At 39.0% G+C, this 21,461-nt stretch overlaps 2 protein-coding genes across 2 annotated transcripts; both read right to left on the bottom strand.

The window, feature by feature from the left end:
- Positions 1–6,793: 6,793 nt before the first annotated feature.
- Positions 6,794–7,984, bottom strand: LOC143535743 (uncharacterized). Its single transcript, XM_077029913.1, has one exon. The coding sequence runs from the start codon at positions 7,982–7,984 to the stop codon at positions 6,794–6,796; it is 1,191 nt and encodes a 396-aa protein (XP_076886028.1).
- An 8,181-nt stretch (positions 7,985–16,165) lies between these two features.
- LOC143535751 (D-3-phosphoglycerate dehydrogenase 1, chloroplastic-like) lies at positions 16,166–18,889 on the bottom strand. Its single transcript, XM_077029920.1, has 3 exons — positions 18,346–18,889; positions 17,165–17,652; positions 16,166–17,092 (listed from the first exon to the last, which is right to left on the bottom strand). Exons 1-3 carry the CDS (start codon positions 18,887–18,889, stop codon positions 16,325–16,327), a joined length of 1,800 nt encoding a protein of 599 aa, XP_076886035.1. The 3' UTR covers positions 16,166–16,324.
- Positions 18,890–21,461: the final 2,572 nt, after the last annotated feature.

Here is a 21,461-nt window from a genome sequence, read left to right as displayed (position 1 = left end):
TAAAATACCCTCCTTCCTAGCCTTATTATGAAAATCAAACTTCTTATTTGAACCTAACCCTATATATATATATATATATATGGGTGAGTTCTAGTGAAAACTTCTCTTAAAGAGAAAACTTAAAAACTCTTAAAAACTTCTAAAAAACTATTTTTAACTTTTTTTAAAATTTTTTTTTAAGTTTCTTTTTTTCCATTATTCTTATATGTTGTTATTGGTTCAAAAAAAAAAAAAAAAACTTGTCGGTAACCTCGTGTTACACCCCACCTTCGGGTCTAGGCGTGTGACTCACAGTTGGTACCACGTTTGTCAATTTATCAAAGTTTGCAGCGAAAAATGTTAATTTAAAATATTTAATTTCATAACAAAGGGATTTAAACACCCTTGATTGTTTTACAAAATTACTTGTTTAAGAACAAGTTTAATATACATATGCTTCAATACACAATTTGCTGAGCCACCAGCTGTAAACTATGCCTAGTGTTCTTCTATCTTCACTGGCATATCCATCACTATTCCTTACTCCTGATTACCTGAAAACAGTTTCAAAATACGTCAGCTATATGCTGGTGAATACGCTGACTCAATAAAACATTTTCACAATTCGTAATGATACAACACCAATAGTGTTCAACGACTCAGTGGGTCTCAATCACATCTCATCGGAACTAAACATACGCACAAACCACATAATCGGACTTCACTCACCCTATAGACAGTCGCTTGCCTCATGGTCAATATGTCTGTAGTGTGCCCACTACAGTACATATATGTAAGGATCCAGACACATCTGTATTTTAGTCTGAGTGTTTAGTACTACCTTGTATCAAAACGTTTTAGAGGATTTGAACCAATCCTCATGCAAATATTTCCATAACTTTTTTACATATAGATAACAGTCCATAGTTTCAAAGAGTAATATCTTTTCAAAATATACAGTACATAGACGTATTCACGTCATAAAACATTTCACACTATAAAAAGGTTTGGACGTATTCACCTTTTGTTGATTTCAAGATTTCTCACCAACAGATGTCTGATCTTTATCTCGGACCTATAGTACGAGAATAACATTCTATAAATAACTAGATCTACAACCTAGCTATAGACTTTAAGTCTATTTGCATAACATTTATCTTGATATTCATTTCATTTTGTAAAACATTTATATGCTGCGTTTCTTCATCATGAAGAAACGTATATATCAAGTTTATTCTTTCATAAGTAATATCTTTATAAAAATAAAGAGCAACATTTCATCAATAATCTTATCTTATGAAAGCTTATATTTCACTCACTTACTTGATCAAGGTATAGATTATACCCTTGACTAGGGTCTAAGCCATTAAATAATAATAAAATAATAACTTAAGCATAATCCCTACCTTACGCGGGTATTTTGATTTGCCTAAGCCTTGTACAAGTAGCACTTCTACTTAAACCGTCAGAACCTTGTTTCAAACTCGCTTAACCATTCGACGAAGCGTCTGAACTTCAATTTATGCACGTTTTACGAGAAATCGGGATCACGGAACTTCAAAATGGTCGGACACGTTCCCCAAGGTTATGTGTGTGTAAAGAAAGGTGTTTTTGGAACGAAAATACTTCAAACCCGTAGCCCCCTTTTATAGGCAAAGTTTTGACCACCATCGCGTAGCGCGATGGGGTTTTCCTCAGGCCATCGCGTAGCGCAACGCCACAATCTACCAGAAGTTGCCACGTGTTGACACGTGGTTGATCCGGTTACTTAACCGGGTCATCGCGTAGCGCGATACCCCCTTCCTTCTGGTTCATCACGTAGCGCGACGCCCCTTTTTTCTAAACTCATCGGAATTTGCATCGCGTAGCGCTATGCCCTTATGCGGCTCGCGGTGATGCGAGCGTGTGAAGTGCCAAGTGCGCCATCAAAACGCCACATTACGTCCATCGTTCGAGTCCGAGTCCGACTCCGTGTCCGTGCGCGTGCACATCGGGTGCTTCGCACCCTCCACTAGGACTAGTGCCAAGTGCGCCATCAAAACGCCACATTACGCCCATCGTCCGTGTCCGTGTGCGTCGGGTGCTTCGCACCCTCCATTAGGACTAGTGAGAGTGGTTAGTCCCATAAGAACATTACCATGGAAAACTCTTTCCTTATAAAGTGCTTTTATTTCTTTCCCACCTTCCATGTGGGATGAAGTTTTCTTACTTATTCTCTTAACATAATATGCTTCCTTTTCTTTATCATACCTTTTCCTATTACCTTTCTCATGATTATTTTTGGTCATTTATCTTTTATAAACTTGTCAAATTTGGACCTAAACTTTGTGGGTGTTACACATCGTCGGTATAGTGCGCATGTGTAATAGTGTGCATTGCATATATGCAAAAGTGTTTGTATTGCATAGAATACAACACTATTGCACAAATTTGATACACACTATTGTATATATGCAATATAAGACTAACAGATACATCGAATACACATTAGTGCGTATGTGTAATACAACATTAACGCACATGTGCACCATATCGACTTTTATTTTATTATTTTTTTTCATATAATACAATACTACTACACATATACAATACACAAATATTGAATATATGTAATAAAACACTATTAAACTCAAAAATACATAGTAATACACATGTGTAATATAACGGTATCGCACAGTAATACGTATGTGCATTACAGCGGGTTTTTTTTTATTTTTTTATTTTTCGAGTAAAATATAAGAAAATATAAGAATAATGGCTAAAAACATAATTTTAAAAATATTTTTTTATTTTTAATTAAAAATAATTATTTAGAAGTTTTTAGTTTTCTCTCTAAAGGTGAGTTTTCTCTTGATCCTCTCCCTGTATATATATATATATATATATAGGGCGCCCAAGGGGTATTAAACCATAGCGGGACGGGCTTCGATGCCACATTTTTTATGAGGTGATGACGTGGCATTAACATAGCACCATGGAGGGGCTTCGCTACCCCTCACGCATACAGCCTTATGGTGATGCTTTCTTAGAAATGAATGAGAGCAATTATTGGAAGCAAACGTACCCGGATTAAACAAAGAGTCGTAGTATGGGCTTTTGAGATATTATTAATCAAAGACGGAAGTTGGGATGTTAGATGTAGCAACATGGCGTGTGGGTTTAATTAACTTGTAAATGTAGGGTTGATATATTTAATAAAAATATGTCAACTCATAGTTGTTATAAAAAGCTATTACTTTGGTTTATGTGCAACCAGTTTTTTATACGGATTTTCAAGGGACACTGTCCAATTGCTAAAACACCGGCCTATACGCCGAGTATAGGTCTATACGCAAGGTATAGGCCGGTGTTCCTAGAAAATCCAACCAATTTTGTCTTATTATGTTTTTTTTTTATTTTTTTTCTTTGGTATTTTGTTATTATTATTATTATTATTATCATTATATATTAATTAATTAATTATTTATTATTTAATATTCTTTCGGTGAAAAACAGTTAACACACATATATACCAAAAATCATTGTTAAATCTGTACAAATAAAAGAAAATACGACAACTAAAACATAAAATCTACGTGAAGTCCCCCATGTCCATGCCCATGTCGTCGTCGTGGCCCACGAGTCCCCCCGAACGCATCGCCAACGTCGGCGTCGTCCTCTCCCCTACGCCTCGGCCCCGAACCGTCCGGGGCATCCACGTCGTCGCCCCGTCCGCGTCTCACGCCAGACGTGCTCGCCTCGTGGTCAAAACTGGGGGGTGGTGGCGGTGGCGGTGGCGATGGCACGGTGTACTTCTGTCCAGACAGCTCCGCTACCCGACTGGCAACAAGCCAGTCGATCTGGCGCGACATCTGGCTCATCCGCCAGTCCGTTTGGCGCGACATCCGCCTCATCTCCAACTCTAGGGCCTCCAACCTAGCATTGGTGGCGGGACCCAGACGCACCGCGCGATATGTGCGCGGAACGTGCTGCGTCGGCCCCTAACAACAAAACCACAGAAATACGTTTAATACGAAGTCGAATTAAAAGAAACGATAAAACGATAATATATTAAAACGTACCTAAGATGCGCTCGGATCCTCACATCCGCCACCACCGTCGTCAGGATCCCCGTCGGCCCCCTCCCCCGCGTCGACAGACTCATGTACAAGCTCCACCTCCGGTGCCGCAATTGGAAGAGGTTCAACTAAAGGCACCGGGACGTAAGGCCCACGTGCCTCCGCCCCGGCCACCAGTCGGTCCCGCGGGCCGTGGGGCCCGGGGAACGAACGCACAATGTGCATGCCACCGCACCACTGGCCGTCCAGCGGGCAGGGAGGGGTCAGAGTGATACGCAGGCCGTCCACCAGGTCTCCATGGCCCAGAGATATCGCAAGTTGGGTGACGTACCCACCACCCATCAAGGACCCTCGTCCCTGCTTAAACTGGTAGGCGACAACATAGTCTGCAAACCCCCTAGCGAGGTTGTAGTGCCTATGAGTCAGCAGACACCTCAAAAAAACAGGTCACGTAGGCTGCAGTGATCCGCGCCCTGATTGCGACCCGCAATCAACATCGCAATCAGCCTGTGAAGGTACCTGTGTAATATAAGATAATATAATTTATTAACAATAATAATTATATTATATTATATTATATTATATTATATTATATTATATTATATACAAAACAATAGAATACATTTTAAGAACGTACCTGTGCAGCGGGTCGTTAATAGACGAGACCTTGGAACTGGTGCCCAAGGTCCTATCCCCGAAGTCGTGATCGCTGATGGCCCGCCACCATACCCGAAGCTCGTCCTCCGGCATCTAGTGGATGCTTTCCGTGTATATCGGGCTGCGTACCTCCTGCGCGGTGTATAAGCCCAGAGCAACCGCGAACTCCTCCATCGAGAGATGGACGTCATGTCCGAACATGCGGAAGTAAACTTCCGACTGTGTCGTATCGGCGCCTGGCACCCTCATCTCAATCTCTGGCGTACCAGGCGCGCGGGGCCTGCAATAATATAATATAATATATTAAAAACATAACAATGTGGAGTAAACTTACGTAACGCGTATCGTGGAGTAAACCTCCAGTGTCAGCTCCTGGTGAGCTGATAGTGGCATACTGAAGCGTCTGCTCCAGGGCGTATCTTGTCCAATGTACTCAGCCGCCCGCTGGTGCGCGTCACAGGACTCCAAAAACGACCAGGAAATAATCGTGCTGGGAAACGGGTGCATCTGGCGTAGGTGAATGTATTGTGTGTGGGTGTTCGAACCCTCAGCGAACTACACATGAGGGTAGGTGAGCAACACGTTGTTGCCCTCGGGGGGTCCGCGGCCCCGCTCCTCGCCCTGCCCGAGCTGCTCGAGCTCGTGCTCAATCTCGTCGTCTACAAACTATAATAATAAAAAATAATAATAATAATTAAAACAATAACAATTACAATACTAACAATAAATAGTAATAATAAATATTAATAATAATATTTACAACAAATAATAATAATAATTATAATAAAAATATTAATAATAACAATAAATACTAATAATAAATATTATTAATAATATTTATAACAAATAATAATAATTATTATAATAAAAATATTAATAATAACAATAAATACTAATAATAAATATTATTAATAATATTTATAACAAATAATAATAATAATTATAATAATAATAATTATAATAAAAATATTAATAATAATAATAATAAATACTAGTAATAAATATTTGATAATAAAATTTATAATAATATTAATAATAATATTTATAATAATATTAATATTAATATTATTATTATTATTATTATTAAAAATAAATAGAAAAATAAATTATATCAGACGCGACGTATAGAGCTATACGCCGCGTCTGACAGTCCAGGTGAACCGACGGCCAGACTCCGGCCGATCGTTTTATCTATCCAAACATAATCAACATCATCACATCATCAACAACACATATTAATCATCATGTTAACTTAATCATCATCACTAATATAATATTAAAAAATTACCTCCATATCGTGTTGGTGTCGGTGTCGGGTGAAATCTCGTCGGCTCGTTTGGTATTCCGGTCGCAATCCGATATAGGCTCGTGCGTGGATGCTCGGTCGTTCGTGCGGGAGTTTTGAAATTTGAAAGTTGGCATCGGAGCAGGCGTCTGCTGATAATATGGGGTCCTAGACGCCACGTATAGGCCTATATGTGGCGTCTTAGGCCTAAGTCTGGTAGCTGAGCAGACGTCTATCGATATAAGGGGTACTAGACGCCACGTATAGTCCTATACGTGGCGTCTTAGGCTTATTATTTTTTATTTAATTATCATTATTTATTAGTATTTATTATTTATTAGTTATTAATATTAATATTAATTTGTTATTTAGTTTTTATTATTTTTTTATATTATTTAGTTATTAATGTTAATATTAGTTTGTTATTTAATTATTGTTATTTATTATTATTAAAATTATTGTTATTTATTATTTAATATTTATTATTATTATAGACTTTTTTGTCCATTGATACTATACGTGGCGTCTTAGCCATATATTTTTATTTAATTATCATTATTTATTAGTATTTATTATTTATTAGTTATTAATATTAATATTAATTTTTTATTTAGTTATTAATATTAATTTGTTATTTAGTTATTATTATTTTTATTATTTTTATTGTTTTTTTATATTATTTAGTTATTAATATTAATATTAGTTTGTTATTTAATTATTGTTATTTATTATTATTAAAATTATTGTCATTTATTATTTATTATTTAATATTTATTATTATTATAGACTTTTTTGTCCATTGATACTATGTTTTCTATAAGCTGTCTAGATCTACGTTAAAGGATTCCCTTCGCCAACCCTGGCGTATGTCTTCGTACTCCTTCAAACGTTGTCCGAACCGTGTTTTCCATTCGAGCGCCGCGGGTACGGCGCTTCTTTCCCAATTAGGGTTTGGCCTAGGCGTTGGGAAATCCCCTTCCAGCTTTATATATATCCAATGATCACCTCCCCAATTAGCGATGCCTGTAACTTGTGGATCCGGAACCAAGTCAGGACCGATTCTCAATGGGAAGTAAGATTCGGTCTGATTGCCAACTAGGTTGACTAACACACACGCGTATGTCTGAGCAGCCACGTGCCCGTGACCGGGAAAGCTGAACCAACGACTCGGCGGCGCCGGTTTGACCGTGTTGTAGTACGGAATGCTGGAATGAACCCAGCCGTACAATCTGTCATCCTCTTTGTTGAACATCGCCCTCCACCACCCTTCATTCGTTTCCAGCTCGTTCTGCATCGCCCGCCTAATATCCGGCCAAAGTTTCTCATGTATCCCCAAACCCACTGCAATTGATCGAAAACCGTAGTTACCGTCTGGGCGTACGTTTTTGATGTCTGCGACGAACGGCTGGGCCCAGCTAGGAATGACGCTCCGAAACGTTTCTATCTCCGGTACTTGCGCAGGCAAAACCATCAAAGGAAACCCGAGGTGAGCTCCCGTAGGTCGTCCACTAGGAGTTTTAAACCGCGACGCTGACTGAGACAACGAACGATTCAACAAGGATGGGGTGGGGTTTTCTTGGCTGGGCCTCTGTGACGAGGATGGGTTGTAGGAGCTGTGTCTGGGGAGATCTGGAGCGGGGGTGTATGCGCTGTGCCTCGGGGGATCTGGTTTTTTGGGATGCCCCCGAGGATCCTCTATTTTTTCTGGCTCCTTCTTTTTAGATCTCCCTGGAATAGCAGACAAGAGCCTGGCGAAAAAACTTTTATTTTGATTAGGGTCATCTATGGACGATAGCGTATCTGTGACGTCCCGTAGACCTGCTGCGTAGTCTGGCTCTTCATTCGGCGAACAGGCTGGATCAAAATTAAGCCTCATCCAGAACGAGTCAACATCCTCTTTTGGGATACGCGTGTCGTTAACTATGTATCCCTCAATCCGACAGGCATATGGCAGCCCTGAAGACGAATACAAATGGTGGTCGCATGAAGCACCGCCGTCACGCATCTTGTGTATCAACCCATACTCGTTCACAGGTAGACCCAGCGTGTGAATCGACACCCTGTTTATTAGCTACTTCAACCAGACGTGCTGTCGATGTCCTTCCATGACCTTCGAGCGGGAGGCTTCAAAAGATTTACCGATTTCTTTCATCTGCGAGTTGACCATTTTAAGGATTTGCCTGGCAATTGTGTCGAGCGAGTTGTTGCTTCCATTGAGGTACCTTTTCAGATTTGCGTGCTGGCTCTCAACTCGGTTCGTCGTAGTTTCGCCGTAGTTTCGGCGTTCGTCGATCCAGCAGGCTACAAACTTGTGTTTGTATGGATCCAGCCAGCTCTTGCGAATGTATTGCCAGACCTCTGAAAAATAAAATGAAACGTTATTAACACGTATGTTTAGGCTATTAAAAACTGTCAGGTGATACGAAGGACGCACCGGCTCTATCGTCCCGTATCAAATGACGCTCAATGTTGAGGCGACGGTGGTCGTACTCCTGAATCGTCGGCGACTAATACAGAACATTCCACCAGTACGCAAAGTCCGTCCCCATTTCCGTGCTATACAGGCCCTTAAATTTTCTCCTTATATTCTCGGATATGTGCCACCTGCATAAATTTTTTGTGGCATTAGGAAAGACCGCGTCGCATGCGTTCATGAGGGTCTGGTCCGCATCAGTCAGGATCACGCGTGGCTCCATGCAGTCGTAGAGCCTTTGTTTAAGTTTCTCCAGAGCCCAGCTGAAGTTCCTCTGCCGTTCCCTGATCACAAACGCGGCGGCGATACAAAACGACTGTGATGTCGAGGTCACACCGATAAACTGAACCAACGGCCAGTCGTACATGTTGGTGTTGTACGTCGTGTCAACCATCAGCACCTCAGGGATCGCACGCCACATCTTATGCGACTTACTATGACAGAAGAAAATTTCCTCCGTCCTGTCATCGGTATCACTCTCCCGGGTATAGAACGCGAAACCGTTGCCTGCGAGAAAGTTTTCCAGTGCCTGCATTGGATGAAATAAAACTTTGCTAAATATTACAAGCACGACAAGTACACATTAAAACTATAAGTGTTTTGAACTACCTTCATAGGGGTGTCGCCTAGTAGCCCATCCCTCATAATCTTGGCGGTGTGGTTGTATATATCTTTTAATACAGGTTGCACACCGGGAAACTTTTCGCGGAGGGCTGCTTCGATTTCTTGCAGCTTCACGCCGGCCCTGTGTAAACTCTCAACCATATCCAGCTGGTCGGTGTTCATTTTTCTAAAAGACGCACACCCCTCCTCGAATTCAACGGGATCGTGGTTGTGAGTCTCGTTTACCACTTGAACCCTCCAACATGCACCCCTCGAGTCGTACCTGCCCAGGATCTTAAACGGACAACATTTTTTGATGCTGCTGATACGTCTCACCGTCGCCTTTATTTTGGGTTCGCCTCCACGATTGCATGCAAGGTCCATGGCGTTTTTCCTTGACCGCTGGACCACAACAACAAACCCATGCTCTCGTCCTCTAACTTTTACCCATTTCTCCAGCTCCTCGCGGCTCTCAAAAATCTGAAACGGTTTTACGCTAATTCTTAAGCCGTTTATTAAATAACATACAAACAAATAATATTAACTTAAACAAAACACACGGTGTCTTACAACATCTGTTTTATACGAAACCTTCACCTCGCGTATGTAGTCGTCATCGTACCCATCTTCGTTATTTGGGATTGGCCCGGCGTAATCATTTCGCCCGTGGTGCGATGGAGACTCGGTTCCATAAAACGGATCATTTGCTACTGGCGCTGGTACGATGACGTAGCCTGACCTCCGTAATCCGACCAGGCGACAGATGATGGGTACGAAAGCTGTCTACCGTAATCCGATACGAAGTATTCCTACCATACATAAATTAGAAATTCAAACAACAGTGCCAGTAGTAATAATTAATAATAATAATACCTATAATAATATAAAATATAATATTTTAATAATAAATAAGAATATTAAAATAATAATAAGATAACCGTATATTTACAAAAAGACTGTATAACAAAACTTGGTTCAAGTTTGGCAAGCCCGGCGAGCCAGTGTTACCATAAAACTGTTCGAGCTGGGTATCATACCCGACATACTCCTAACAAAACGTAATGCAGCATGTGTTAGTAAAAAAAAAACTACCAAATTCATACTAAATAAATATATAACGAAACCTGGTTTAAGTCGGGTAACCACGACGTGCTAGGCTGATCGTTAGCAGCGTAACCCGGGTCCTCCTCTGAAAATAAATGGTTAAACCAAGACATTCTGGGTATATATAGTAAAAATGTTGTATTGTTTTTCGTTGAACGATGAAATATAGTGTCCAACATTTATAATAAAGAAAGGAAAGGAGGGAAAGGAGGGGAGCCGGCCTTCAATAATTCAGCAACATCAAGACGCCACGTATAGGCCTATACGTGGCGTCTAAGGTACGAGTTGACAACCTAGCCCAGCCTTTGTAAGGCAGGTTGTAATCCAACTAAGACATTGCGTATAGGCCTATACGTGGCGTCTTAGTCATTAAAAGACGCCGCGGAAAGGTCTAAACGCGGCCGATAGGGGAGCTTTTCTAGAAAAACCCACCCGCTTGTCTTGTTATGTTTTTTTTTTCTTTTCTTTTTTCTTTTTTTTTGTTATTTATAATAATTATTATTAATATTATTTTAATTATGAATAATATATTATTATTCACAATTCGGCAAAGCGTGTTCGGTAGCAGGCCTTATATGGGAAAATTGACATTGCAAAATGACCCTTCAATTTATTGGCTGCTATCGTTATGGACATCTTGAATCAGTTACGGTGATTACCTTGGGAAAAACTGACAGTGCCAAACGAACCCTTTCTTGGATGATCTCGGTATCGGCACCTCAAATCCGCCTCTTTGATACCTTCAAACTCCAACGCTCTTGACCTTCGGCCACCACCGGCAACCGTAGTTGTGTTCACTCAAACACATATCAGTCGTCACTAGGCTTAAGCTTAGGCTTGTTATTAGTTTTATTTTTAGTTATGGGTATTCTAAGTTGGTCATGTTGCGTATATTAAAGAATTATCGGCTTTTATATATACGTATACATATATGTAGATGTGCGTTATAAGAATTCATTGCGTCGAGATAACCAGCACCAGATCGAGACGCTAGTTTGATGAGTTTCAATCTCTCGGATCCGCGGTATACGTTAACGGCAGCGAGAACGTGAGCCCATATTTTGGACAGATAAGTGGAAATTCGATCATTGCTCCAGCTCAACGAGCACCAGACTGAGATATTAGCCAGGACCTACCTGAACCGGTTGACACGTATGCTGACGTGGATTTAGGCTCCGTGCTGGCGCTATATTAACACGTTTGCATAATACACAATGAAAGCACAAACTCAAACAACAATCCATACAATAGCAATTCTCTTCAACGACCAGTCAAACAAGAAGAAGAGAAAAATAACGAAGACAATTGCTATTGTATGGATTGTTGTTTGAGTTTGTGCTTTCATTGTGTATTATGCAAACGTGTCAACGAATGCTGTAAACATACGTGTTAATCTCCGGGTCAGCACCGAACCTAAACCCACGTCTGCATACGTGTCAACCGGTTTAGCTAAGTGCGAACTAATATCTCAATCTGGTGCTCGTTATGTTGGAGCAATGACCGAATTTCCACCTATCTGTCCAAAGTAGGGGCTCCCGTTCTCGCTGCCGTTAGCGGATACCGCGGATCCGAGAGATTCAAACTAGCGTCTCGATCTGGTGCTGGTTATCTTGACGCAATGAATTCTTATACCACACATCTACTATATATATACGTATATATAAAGCCGATAATTCTTTAATATACACAACATGAACAACTTAGAATACCCCCAACTAAAAATAAAACTAATAACAAACCTAAGCCTAAGCTTAAGCTTAGTGACGACTGATATGTGTTCGAGTGAACACAACTACGGTTGTCAGTGGTGACCGGCGGTCAAGACCGTTGGAGTTCGAAGAAATCGAAGAGCCAGATTTGAGATGTCGATAACGAAAGCAACCAAGAAATTGAAAGTTCGTTTGGAAATGCCAGTTTTCCCAAGTAAGCCACTGTAACTGATTGAAGATGCCCATAACGAAAGCAGCCAATAATTTAAAAGTTCGTTTCGCACTGTCAATTTTTTCAAATAAGTCCTGCTACTAAACGCCCTTTATTGAATTTCCAATAATAATATGTTATTGATAATTAAATATTATTAATATTAATAATAATCATAAATAACATTAATAATAACAAAAGAAAAGAAAAGAAATAAAAAAAAGGAAAAAAAACCCATAATAAGACAACACTGGTGTGCTTTTTTTAGAAAAACTCACTAACATAAATATAACATAATACAATATAACATAATATAATATAATAATATAATAATATTATTATATTATATTATATTATATTATACAATACAATACAATACGCTATACAAACGTACCTCCGAAAGTCTTGCGTCGCCGCCTAACCTCGACATCTGACTCTCTGGCATACATCAGGTACCTAATAATAATAATATTTTAGTACTAATAATAATAGAAAACTAAATGCTTTAATACTAATAATTATATGTTTAGAATAATAATAATATAATAATTAATATTTTAATAGTATTTTACTATAATTATAATAAAAATATAATAATTTATATTTAAATAGTATTTAAATATTATTATTTTAATAATAATACTATTTTAATAAATACAATAATAGTATTTTATTTTACTAACTATAATATTTTCATAACAACAATATCTTAATAATAATATTAATATTTTAATAGTAGTAATAATATAATAAAAATTTTAGCGCTAACGGTAACAATACGGGAAATCTATTTTAAGTTTAGGAGGCCCGGCGAACTAGGGTTACCGTCAAACGGTCGGTGCATAGACAAATTTCTAAAGTAAACCATTCACCAAATCTCTGTCCTAACATATACGACTATGTCCTAACATGTAAAAAATAAAGATAAAACGAAACCTGGTTTAACTCCGACTGACCGTTAGCGCCGTCCGGCATCTCCTCGTCCGACTCCAGAAACATACATGGTTTAACTACGACTGACCGTTACCCGTCCGGCATCTCCTCGTCCGACTCCGGAAACATATATGGTTGTTGGTGTTGGTTGAATGAAGATGGTGAGGGTTAAGGAAAAAAAATAAAGGAAAAAAGAAATGGTAGAGTGGGAGGGGAGGGAGCCGGGCTTCAAAAATATACAAAAGTCAATACGCCGCGTATAGGGCTATACGCGGCGTATAGCCCGTACGATCCAACAGCCCTATGACAGGCCAGGCTAGGACGTCAAATCGTACCCTAAAACGCCGCGTATAGGCCTATACGCGGCGCCTAGGGTGGTGGTGGGGCGGTGTCCTTAGCAGGACCCTTTTCATAATCCATTTCCTTTCTCCAATCAACTTTTAGAATATTTATAACTATTATTATTTTATTAGAATTAAAATAGTTACTTTCTCGATTGTAAGAGGGAGGAAAAGTAAAAATTTGGGTTAAAGAACACAAAGGCTCAAATTCGAATCCAGTTTTAACCGGGTATGGAATGGACACCCGATACGCTTGTTGATATCATTTTTTATTAATTCTCCAAATGTGGTTGTTTTTAAAGTCGGCAGGGCAATGATGACATTGAACTTTATTCAAGTAAATGAAAAGAGATTCCTAAATTGTGATGGCATGAAAAAGTATGTCCGTTAAAAGAAAATGTAAAAAAGTATGAACTGCAATGATTTGTTTTGGTACAATAATTGGAATGATACGATATCTTACCTAATTATTTATATTTGTAATACTGTTTGAAACAGGATCTCTATATTATTGATTTATGTTGGAAAAAATAAAGGTTTTCCATGTGCTTAATAAGAATAGTGTTCACATAACAAATAATGACATGCAAAATACTAATGGTGGAATAATAGCAAATGTTGAACAAAATAAGTACACTTAGATTTGATTGTAGTTTCATGTTAAGCACGGTCCTCTTATAATCAGATTATAAGACTACCTTCTCTTCAAGATACAACGGCCCGGATAGTATTTGTACTTTCGAATGGGGCATGTGCTGTGATTTTCTGTTTCTAATATTTTATGAAATTTAACATGTAATTCATGTAAAAGGTGTTTGGTACTTGGTAGTACGTTTTAAGCGTGAAAACTGAATAAATAAATAATAACAAGCTCAATATATAGTTTTGTAAAATGAAACAAATATACATTTTTATTTTCGCTTTACTTTTCTATAAGTTTCTCATCTCTTAATTTTCTCATGAATTATTTAATAGTTATCTTTTGGGGGACTAGTCATATCTAACACTTACGATAGTCTTTCCAACTACTTGATAAATTGAAACTAATGTCATATAACTAAGAGAGTAAGAGAAGACACATTACTGTTATTGTTGTCAAGGACAACCTCACTCACATAATCATCATGGATTTATACTTAATTTCCACTCAATTTGCTTGCATGGATTACATAGCAAATTTCTGTGAGTGAAATCGAGTAGAAATCAAGTGTACATCGGGTGTGAACTTATAATGATTATGCAACTGGTTGCCCTTGGCAATGAAAGTGAAAGTTAAGAGTGTCACTTGTTGAATTATCAGTATGGATTATCATCCGCCAATAGGTTGCAGTTTTGAATATTAAAATCTAATTTTCGGTTTTTGGTGGTTTTCGTACTGAAACTAGTGATTATGATTCAGTTGATCATGAATTCACTTTATTTGTGACTTTAAGAATGTAGGAAATAGGTTGTGATTAGAAACATTGAGTGAATGGGAACGGGCTCTCGGTTAGCCATTTGGCATTCTGCAATATCAACCCATTACTGAAGCTTTTGCTTGCTACAAAAATGATGAATCCAATCATGGTGATTGAATATTTTAGAAGAAACTTAGAAGTCCACAAAAGAAACATGGAGACCAAGCAGCCAACTCCTGCTGTTAGTGTTTCAGTGTCTTTCAAGAACTAGTGTTTCAGTGTCTTTCAAGAACTATCAAGTTGTTTGATTAAGTTTCATGTGCTTTTCCCCTGATGAATTTGTTTGAAACCGAATCCACGGTAATACTCAAATGGCTCAAGAACATATAATTTAATTCAAAGGCTTTCGAACCGAAAGGTTCGATCGGCAAGCTTCACGCTTGCAATTATCTTAATCAACATAAGCAACTGACTAACAATAAAAATCCTACCCCCTGTATATAGATAAACAACTGACATAAACTAGGAACTCGAAATTTAAATCAAACAGACGAAATCTTGGATTAAAATAAGCTATCCTGTTCCACACTCCAAGGATTCCTCCTTGCAGGTCGTCTATCGGGTCAGGTTGTACTATTGGATACGATGCCCCTGCGTCATTGTTATTTACTAAGAATGAAAGAGACCAATTAGTTGGAAACAGTTGTTAATAATCTTGCTTTCAAAGCCGGCCCGTTCGCAGCCTTACATCAACGTCTACAAAATACCTGTTTCTGATGAAATGACAGCATGATCCACAAAACTGGTCACTATCTAGTCAGTTTTCTAGTTTTTTTTCCTGCAAAATGATCACTTATCTAGTCATTTTTCTAGCTTCTTTTTTGCAAAATGATCATCAGATGCCAGATGTTATGAGTTACATGTTTCAATAACAAACAAATGCATCCAGTAAAATCCCACTGTCGAGTATAGTAGATAGCGATAATATGTTAAACAAACGATTTTAAGATCAGCATGTCTTTTGTCATGATCAACATTCTACAATGGGTGGTGTGGGAATGAATTATTTGAGGTTGGTTGAAATCCACAGGTATGGGCTCATGTGATTTCGAGTCGAACTTATGGACATGTTTCGCTAAATCATTCTAGGCAAATTAGTTAAGACTTCATGGCTTAAAAACTCACTTTAGACGGACCATGTTCATGTCAGATAGGGAATAAGTGTCTCATGCCCTGCCGGAGTTCATTTTTCTAACAAGAATATCTGATCTTTGTTAAATTCTCATTTTCGGGTTCATTTGAGATTCGACCCGCACTTGGTTAACACCTCCAGAAGAAGAGACTATATCACAACATCATGTTATACAAACACACCAACTTCATTTTGCAGTGCAAGAAATACCATTTGATTCCAAGAAATAACAATTTAACTGCATAACTTCATGTGAAAACAAACATAACCCAACCAGAACAAAAATACAAATCCTAGATCCTAAATTATTCCACTCTAGCATAACATGATAACACAACACTCTCACCAAAACTGGGCTCTAAACCAATCCAGTTCCCAAACACTACAAATCTAGAAAAACAAACTCCTCAATCGCCGGGATCTCCCCAATCCTCTTCAAAGCCGCCTTACTCGGTTGCTCGTCCACCCCAATCGCCATAATCGCCTGCTTACGTGGCGCAATCCTTCCAACACTCATAAAACTCACATTCACATTCTCCTCACCAAGTAGACTACCAACTATCCCGATCATTCCCGGTTGGTCAACCTGTCTACAAAGAATAATATTCCCTTCTAAACTCACATCCACTTCAAACGCACCGACTTTAGTCAAATGTGGAATCCCGTCTTTGACTTTTCCTTCAACAGTCACCTCGCCCGACTCAGAGATCGCACTCGCGAACCTCGACTCGACATTCGCGATCTGAACCTGAATCGACTCGAGCGGGCGTTCGGGTGACCCGTCTAAGATCACACGCTCTTCACTAATCCGGACCCCACGTTGTTTAGCGGTGAAATCCGCGTTGACCAAGTTGACAAAAACATCAGAAATCGGCTCGATTAGACCTTTGGTCACCATGGCTCGGAGGAGTCTAGTGTCTAGGTCATCAGGTGCTCGGGCTGATGCGTATGTGACCTTAACCGACTTCACCCCGCTCCCGCCCGCCACTAGCTGAACGGCTAACCGCCCGAGCTTTTCGGCTAGTGTTACATACGGTTTGAGCTCAGTTAGCACCTCAGCTGGAACCATGGGTGCATTGACCGCAGTGGAAGCAAGTTCACCTTTTAAAGCTCCAACAACCGCTTCAGCTATTTCAATAGCTACTCCTTCCTACAAACAAGAATAACAATAAATAACTGAGATTAGTTAGCTCAAGAAAACTCTTAACAGACTCCAATATACCTGAGCTTCCATGGTACTAGCACCAAGATGAGGAGTAACGGTCACATTTTCATGTTGAACCAGCTTGCTATCTTTTGGTGGTGGTTCAACCGTGAACACGTCAAGTGCAGCCTGCGCTACAATGCCTGCATCAAGGGCTCGAACCAGCGCATCTTCATCGATCACACCACCACGTGCAACATTAACAATTCTAACTCCTTTTTTCATCTTTGCAAAGTTTTCATCATTCAAGATTTTGGAAGTGGCAGGAGTGAGAGGCATGTGCAGAGAGATGAAGTCAGCGGCTTTGAGAGCTTCATCAAAGCTGACCAAGTCAACTCCTATGGCGTGAGCGCGGTCGGCTGGTGCGTATGGGTCGTGCGCTATGACGTGCATACCGAGCCCCTTGGCTCGTCTCGCGACTTCAGTTCCTACCTTTCCAAATCCCATGACTGCGAGTGTCTTGCCAACTAGTGACACACCTACATATTTGTTTCTCTGCCATTTCCCTAAATTGAGCACAAAGATTAGGTCAACATATGTATTCATTTTTCAAGAATCTAAATCCATGTATCCTAACATCATAGAAGATTTGAAACAAGCAATAACCGACAACTAAGCAAGAGTTGAAAGCTAAATCCAATTGAAAAGTAGCAAGATCACACGCAACACAAGTATTCGACGAAATGCCAAACAGAACAATTTATAACCTAATCAAACAATAACCAAAATTCAAGGGGCAAACGACGACGTATCAACTTAAAACATACCAAAACAAGTATTAAAAGCCAGATCCAATTGAAAACTAGCAAAATCATACGCAGCACAACTGTTTGACGAAATGCCAAACAGAGCATCTTATAACCTAATCAAACAGTAACCAAAATTCAAGTAGCAAACAACGCCGTATCTACTTAAAACAGAACTAAGCAATAGTTAAAAGCTAGATTTAATTTAAAAATTAACAAAATCACACGCAACACAACTGTTCGACGAAATGCCAAACAGAACACTTTATAACCTAATCAAACAGTAACCAAACCGTGCCTACTTAAAACAGAACTAAACAAATATTAAAACCTAGATCCAATTGGCAAGTAGCAAAAATTACACGCAGCACAGGTGTTCGACGAAACGCCTAACAGAACATATTATAACCTAATCAAACAAATAAGTAAATAACCAACAAATCAAACACATACCAGCTTTAATTGACGCATCCGCCTGTGCAACGTTCCTGGCCATAGCCGTAAGCAACGCGATCCCATGCTCAGCCGCCGCAACCGTATTAGCGGTGGGCGCATTAACCACAAGACACCCATGTTCCGTGGCCGCACCCAGATCCACGTTATCAATCCCAACGCCAGCCCGACCAACAACCTTAAGCCGGCCACCGGACGATTCAAACACCTCTCGGCTCACTTTAGTCCCACTCCGTACGATCAAAGCGTCACAGAGCGAGATCTTGGTGCAAAGCTCCTCAGGGCTTAAATTATACGAGCAATCAACGTTAGCGAATTCTTTCAATAGATCGAGTCCAGCTGCACCTAGTTTCTCGGCTACTAGGACGGTGGGCTTGGCGTCCATGGATACGACTACAAACACCGGCGGCGCACGGCGGCGTTGGTGGCGGGGTAGAGAGACAGTGGCGGGAAGCTTCCATTTGAGGGAAGATAGAGAGTTGTTTGATTTGATGGCTGGCCCAGATGATAAGAGGCTTGATGAAAGTGAAGCTGAAGCTGCCATCGTGTTATGTACGCCGGTACAAAGGGGGCGGAATGATGGTATATATAGGGGTTTATAGATGCGCGTGGGCAAAGGGGTTTAGTGTGCGGTTGGTGAGTTTGTGTTCACGCGCTTGATCTGGGTTTACTCCACTTGTGGCAAACTAATAAATTACCAGCAGTATCATGCTGGATCTAACTTATGGGCCCACTAAGTTTCATTAGCTACTAAAACACCCCCTTTAAGTTTCAAGTTCTTCTAGTTTTTATTTGTACTTAAAATGATGGTGAATTTGGTCAAAGTATGCATGTCGCTTAGGCTTGGCTAGTGATGAGAGGACTTGCCTCTTTGGGTGGAAACCAAAGGTGAATGTTTTTTTTTAACAACCAACTAAAAATATAATCTGACTAGGGCTCTAAACAAACACGAACAAGGCCTTGTTCATGTTCGTTCATTAAGAAAATAATGTGTTCACGAACAGTTACCGAACGAGATTTTATGTTCGCGTTCGTTCATTAAGGAAATTAATGTGTTCACGAACGGTTTACGAACACAAATAAAATCGGCAGAGCCTAAAGATTGAAACCTATGTATTCATTAATGTGGATAATGAAAGCCTGTAAACGAATCGAATGAGCATGAACAAGGGCATGTTCGTGTCCGTTCATTTAACTTTAAAAGAACACGGGCACTTATTTGAACAAATGGACATTTGTGTTCGTTTATTTAAAATCTAAACGAACATAACTGAACAAAGATAAACGAACATGTATATATAAACGAACACATATTAACAAATATCAAAGCTTTAAGCAGATAAACTATCCAGATAATATTTAATTATTTTATATTATACATAAACGAACATAAGCGAACGTTCATGAACATAATTGAACGAATGGAACATGTGTTCATGTTCGTTCGTTTAACTAAACGAACACAAATTTTATGTTAATGTTCGCTCGTTTATTAAATAAACGAACATAAACGAACTTCCCACCGAACGGTTCACGAATAGTTCACCGAACATTCGGTTCGTTTACAGGCCTAATATGAACAGAGGTCAACTAAGACCAACAATACAAACACCAAAACACCACAATCCCAACCAACTAACATATTTACAATAAAAAACGCCTCCAATTCTCCCACATGATATTAAACCTCTTTGGCCGGTTCTTCACCAAAGAAAACCAAGTGGCTTTATTTACAATACCACTACGTTTCATAACTTCCAAACGCACCACATCGTTATGAGGCATATCGTATGAAATGCCATTTTCTAAGATTTTGAGAAACCCGAATACTCAAAAGATCCAACAAGTCATGTGTGCCAAACGACAACGGGCAAGAGACCGACCCGGGCCAAATGTTTCTTTTCTCCAAATATGCCAAAGTTGGTAACCGCTCCAAAGGGGTGGAGTAAAAAGGTTTTGCTGTTAAAATTAAAAAAAAAAAAAAAAAAGTTAAAGTATGCATGAGGGTTAACTCTAGTCACATCTTATCTTGTAAGTCTAAAATTTTATGTATTACGTTATGTTGTTTCAGTTCATGTGTTCTTATATTTCACAAATTGTTTTGTTAGATTTAGGAACAATTTGTGATGGTCGTATCATCAAATTTAGCTACAAGAACTTGATACGCGGTCATGGCTGAAGAAAATGGGATCGATGGTGGTGTATGATGAAGTTGTAGCATGTGGAGTGTATTGGATTCAGCTGTGACGATTAAAATAGTCTTTAATTATTAATTGGTTGTTCGGTATTTTAGTTTCAGTTTGGTTTTTAAATTTAAACATGGTTGGGTTTATAGAATTGGTTATTTAGGAGTTGAGTTTGTTTACAATCGTCATGAGTTTCTATTTTTATTAAGTAGAGGTGTAAGTTTTAGTTTTATTAACAAAAGTTCTATCAAGTATGTGTAAATAATCTACACCTATTCTTTTGTAAATTTGTTTTCTTCTCTTTTATTGGTGATCTGATCCAAGGCCTTTAATGTTGGGGAGGATGGAGTTAGTGGTTTTGGTCGCCTTACCGATCAATTTTCTTGCCATTTAGGCCAAAATTGACAAGAAAAGGCAGATTAGATCATATAAATATAGGATATACAAAACCAAGTCACATGAATATATAATTCGGTTTATATTATAGTTTTGTTGTTGGACTTTACACCTCTGGGCTCTGGCCCCAAACGAAACAAATGAGATGAGAACAAATAAAAAAACTTTGATGCATAAATGAAAGAGATTTCAACTCTAGGGGCTTTTTTAACTACTATAGATTCTTTTGTAACTTGTTTGTTGGTGGGGTGGGTGAAAGTTGTTTCACCCTCAAATTCATGGTTGGTGGTGGCCTTCTTCATTGCTAATTTTGACTTGTCTTACGTACTTCCCGTTGTTTTTAGTCTTTTACTATATACTACATGATCACTTCAAAAAACAATTCCTCGTAGGATTTGACTACATTTAGTTTGTAAAAAGATTTGAGATTACTATAATGTTAAAAGAGGAAAGAAAATAAATAAGAAAATGCAACTTCATTTGTTGTTTAATTTATACTAACATGCTAATTTCCCTCTCAAACTTAATTACACA

Source organism: Bidens hawaiensis, unplaced genomic scaffold (genome assembly GCF_021521415.1).
Source record: "Bidens hawaiensis isolate Kalapana, Puna unplaced genomic scaffold, B.hawaiensis_p1.1 tig00010597_1, whole genome shotgun sequence".
Lineage (NCBI taxonomy): Eukaryota > Viridiplantae > Streptophyta > Magnoliopsida > Asterales > Asteraceae > Bidens > Bidens hawaiensis.
This window is presented reverse-complemented; position numbering and strand designations above follow the sequence as displayed.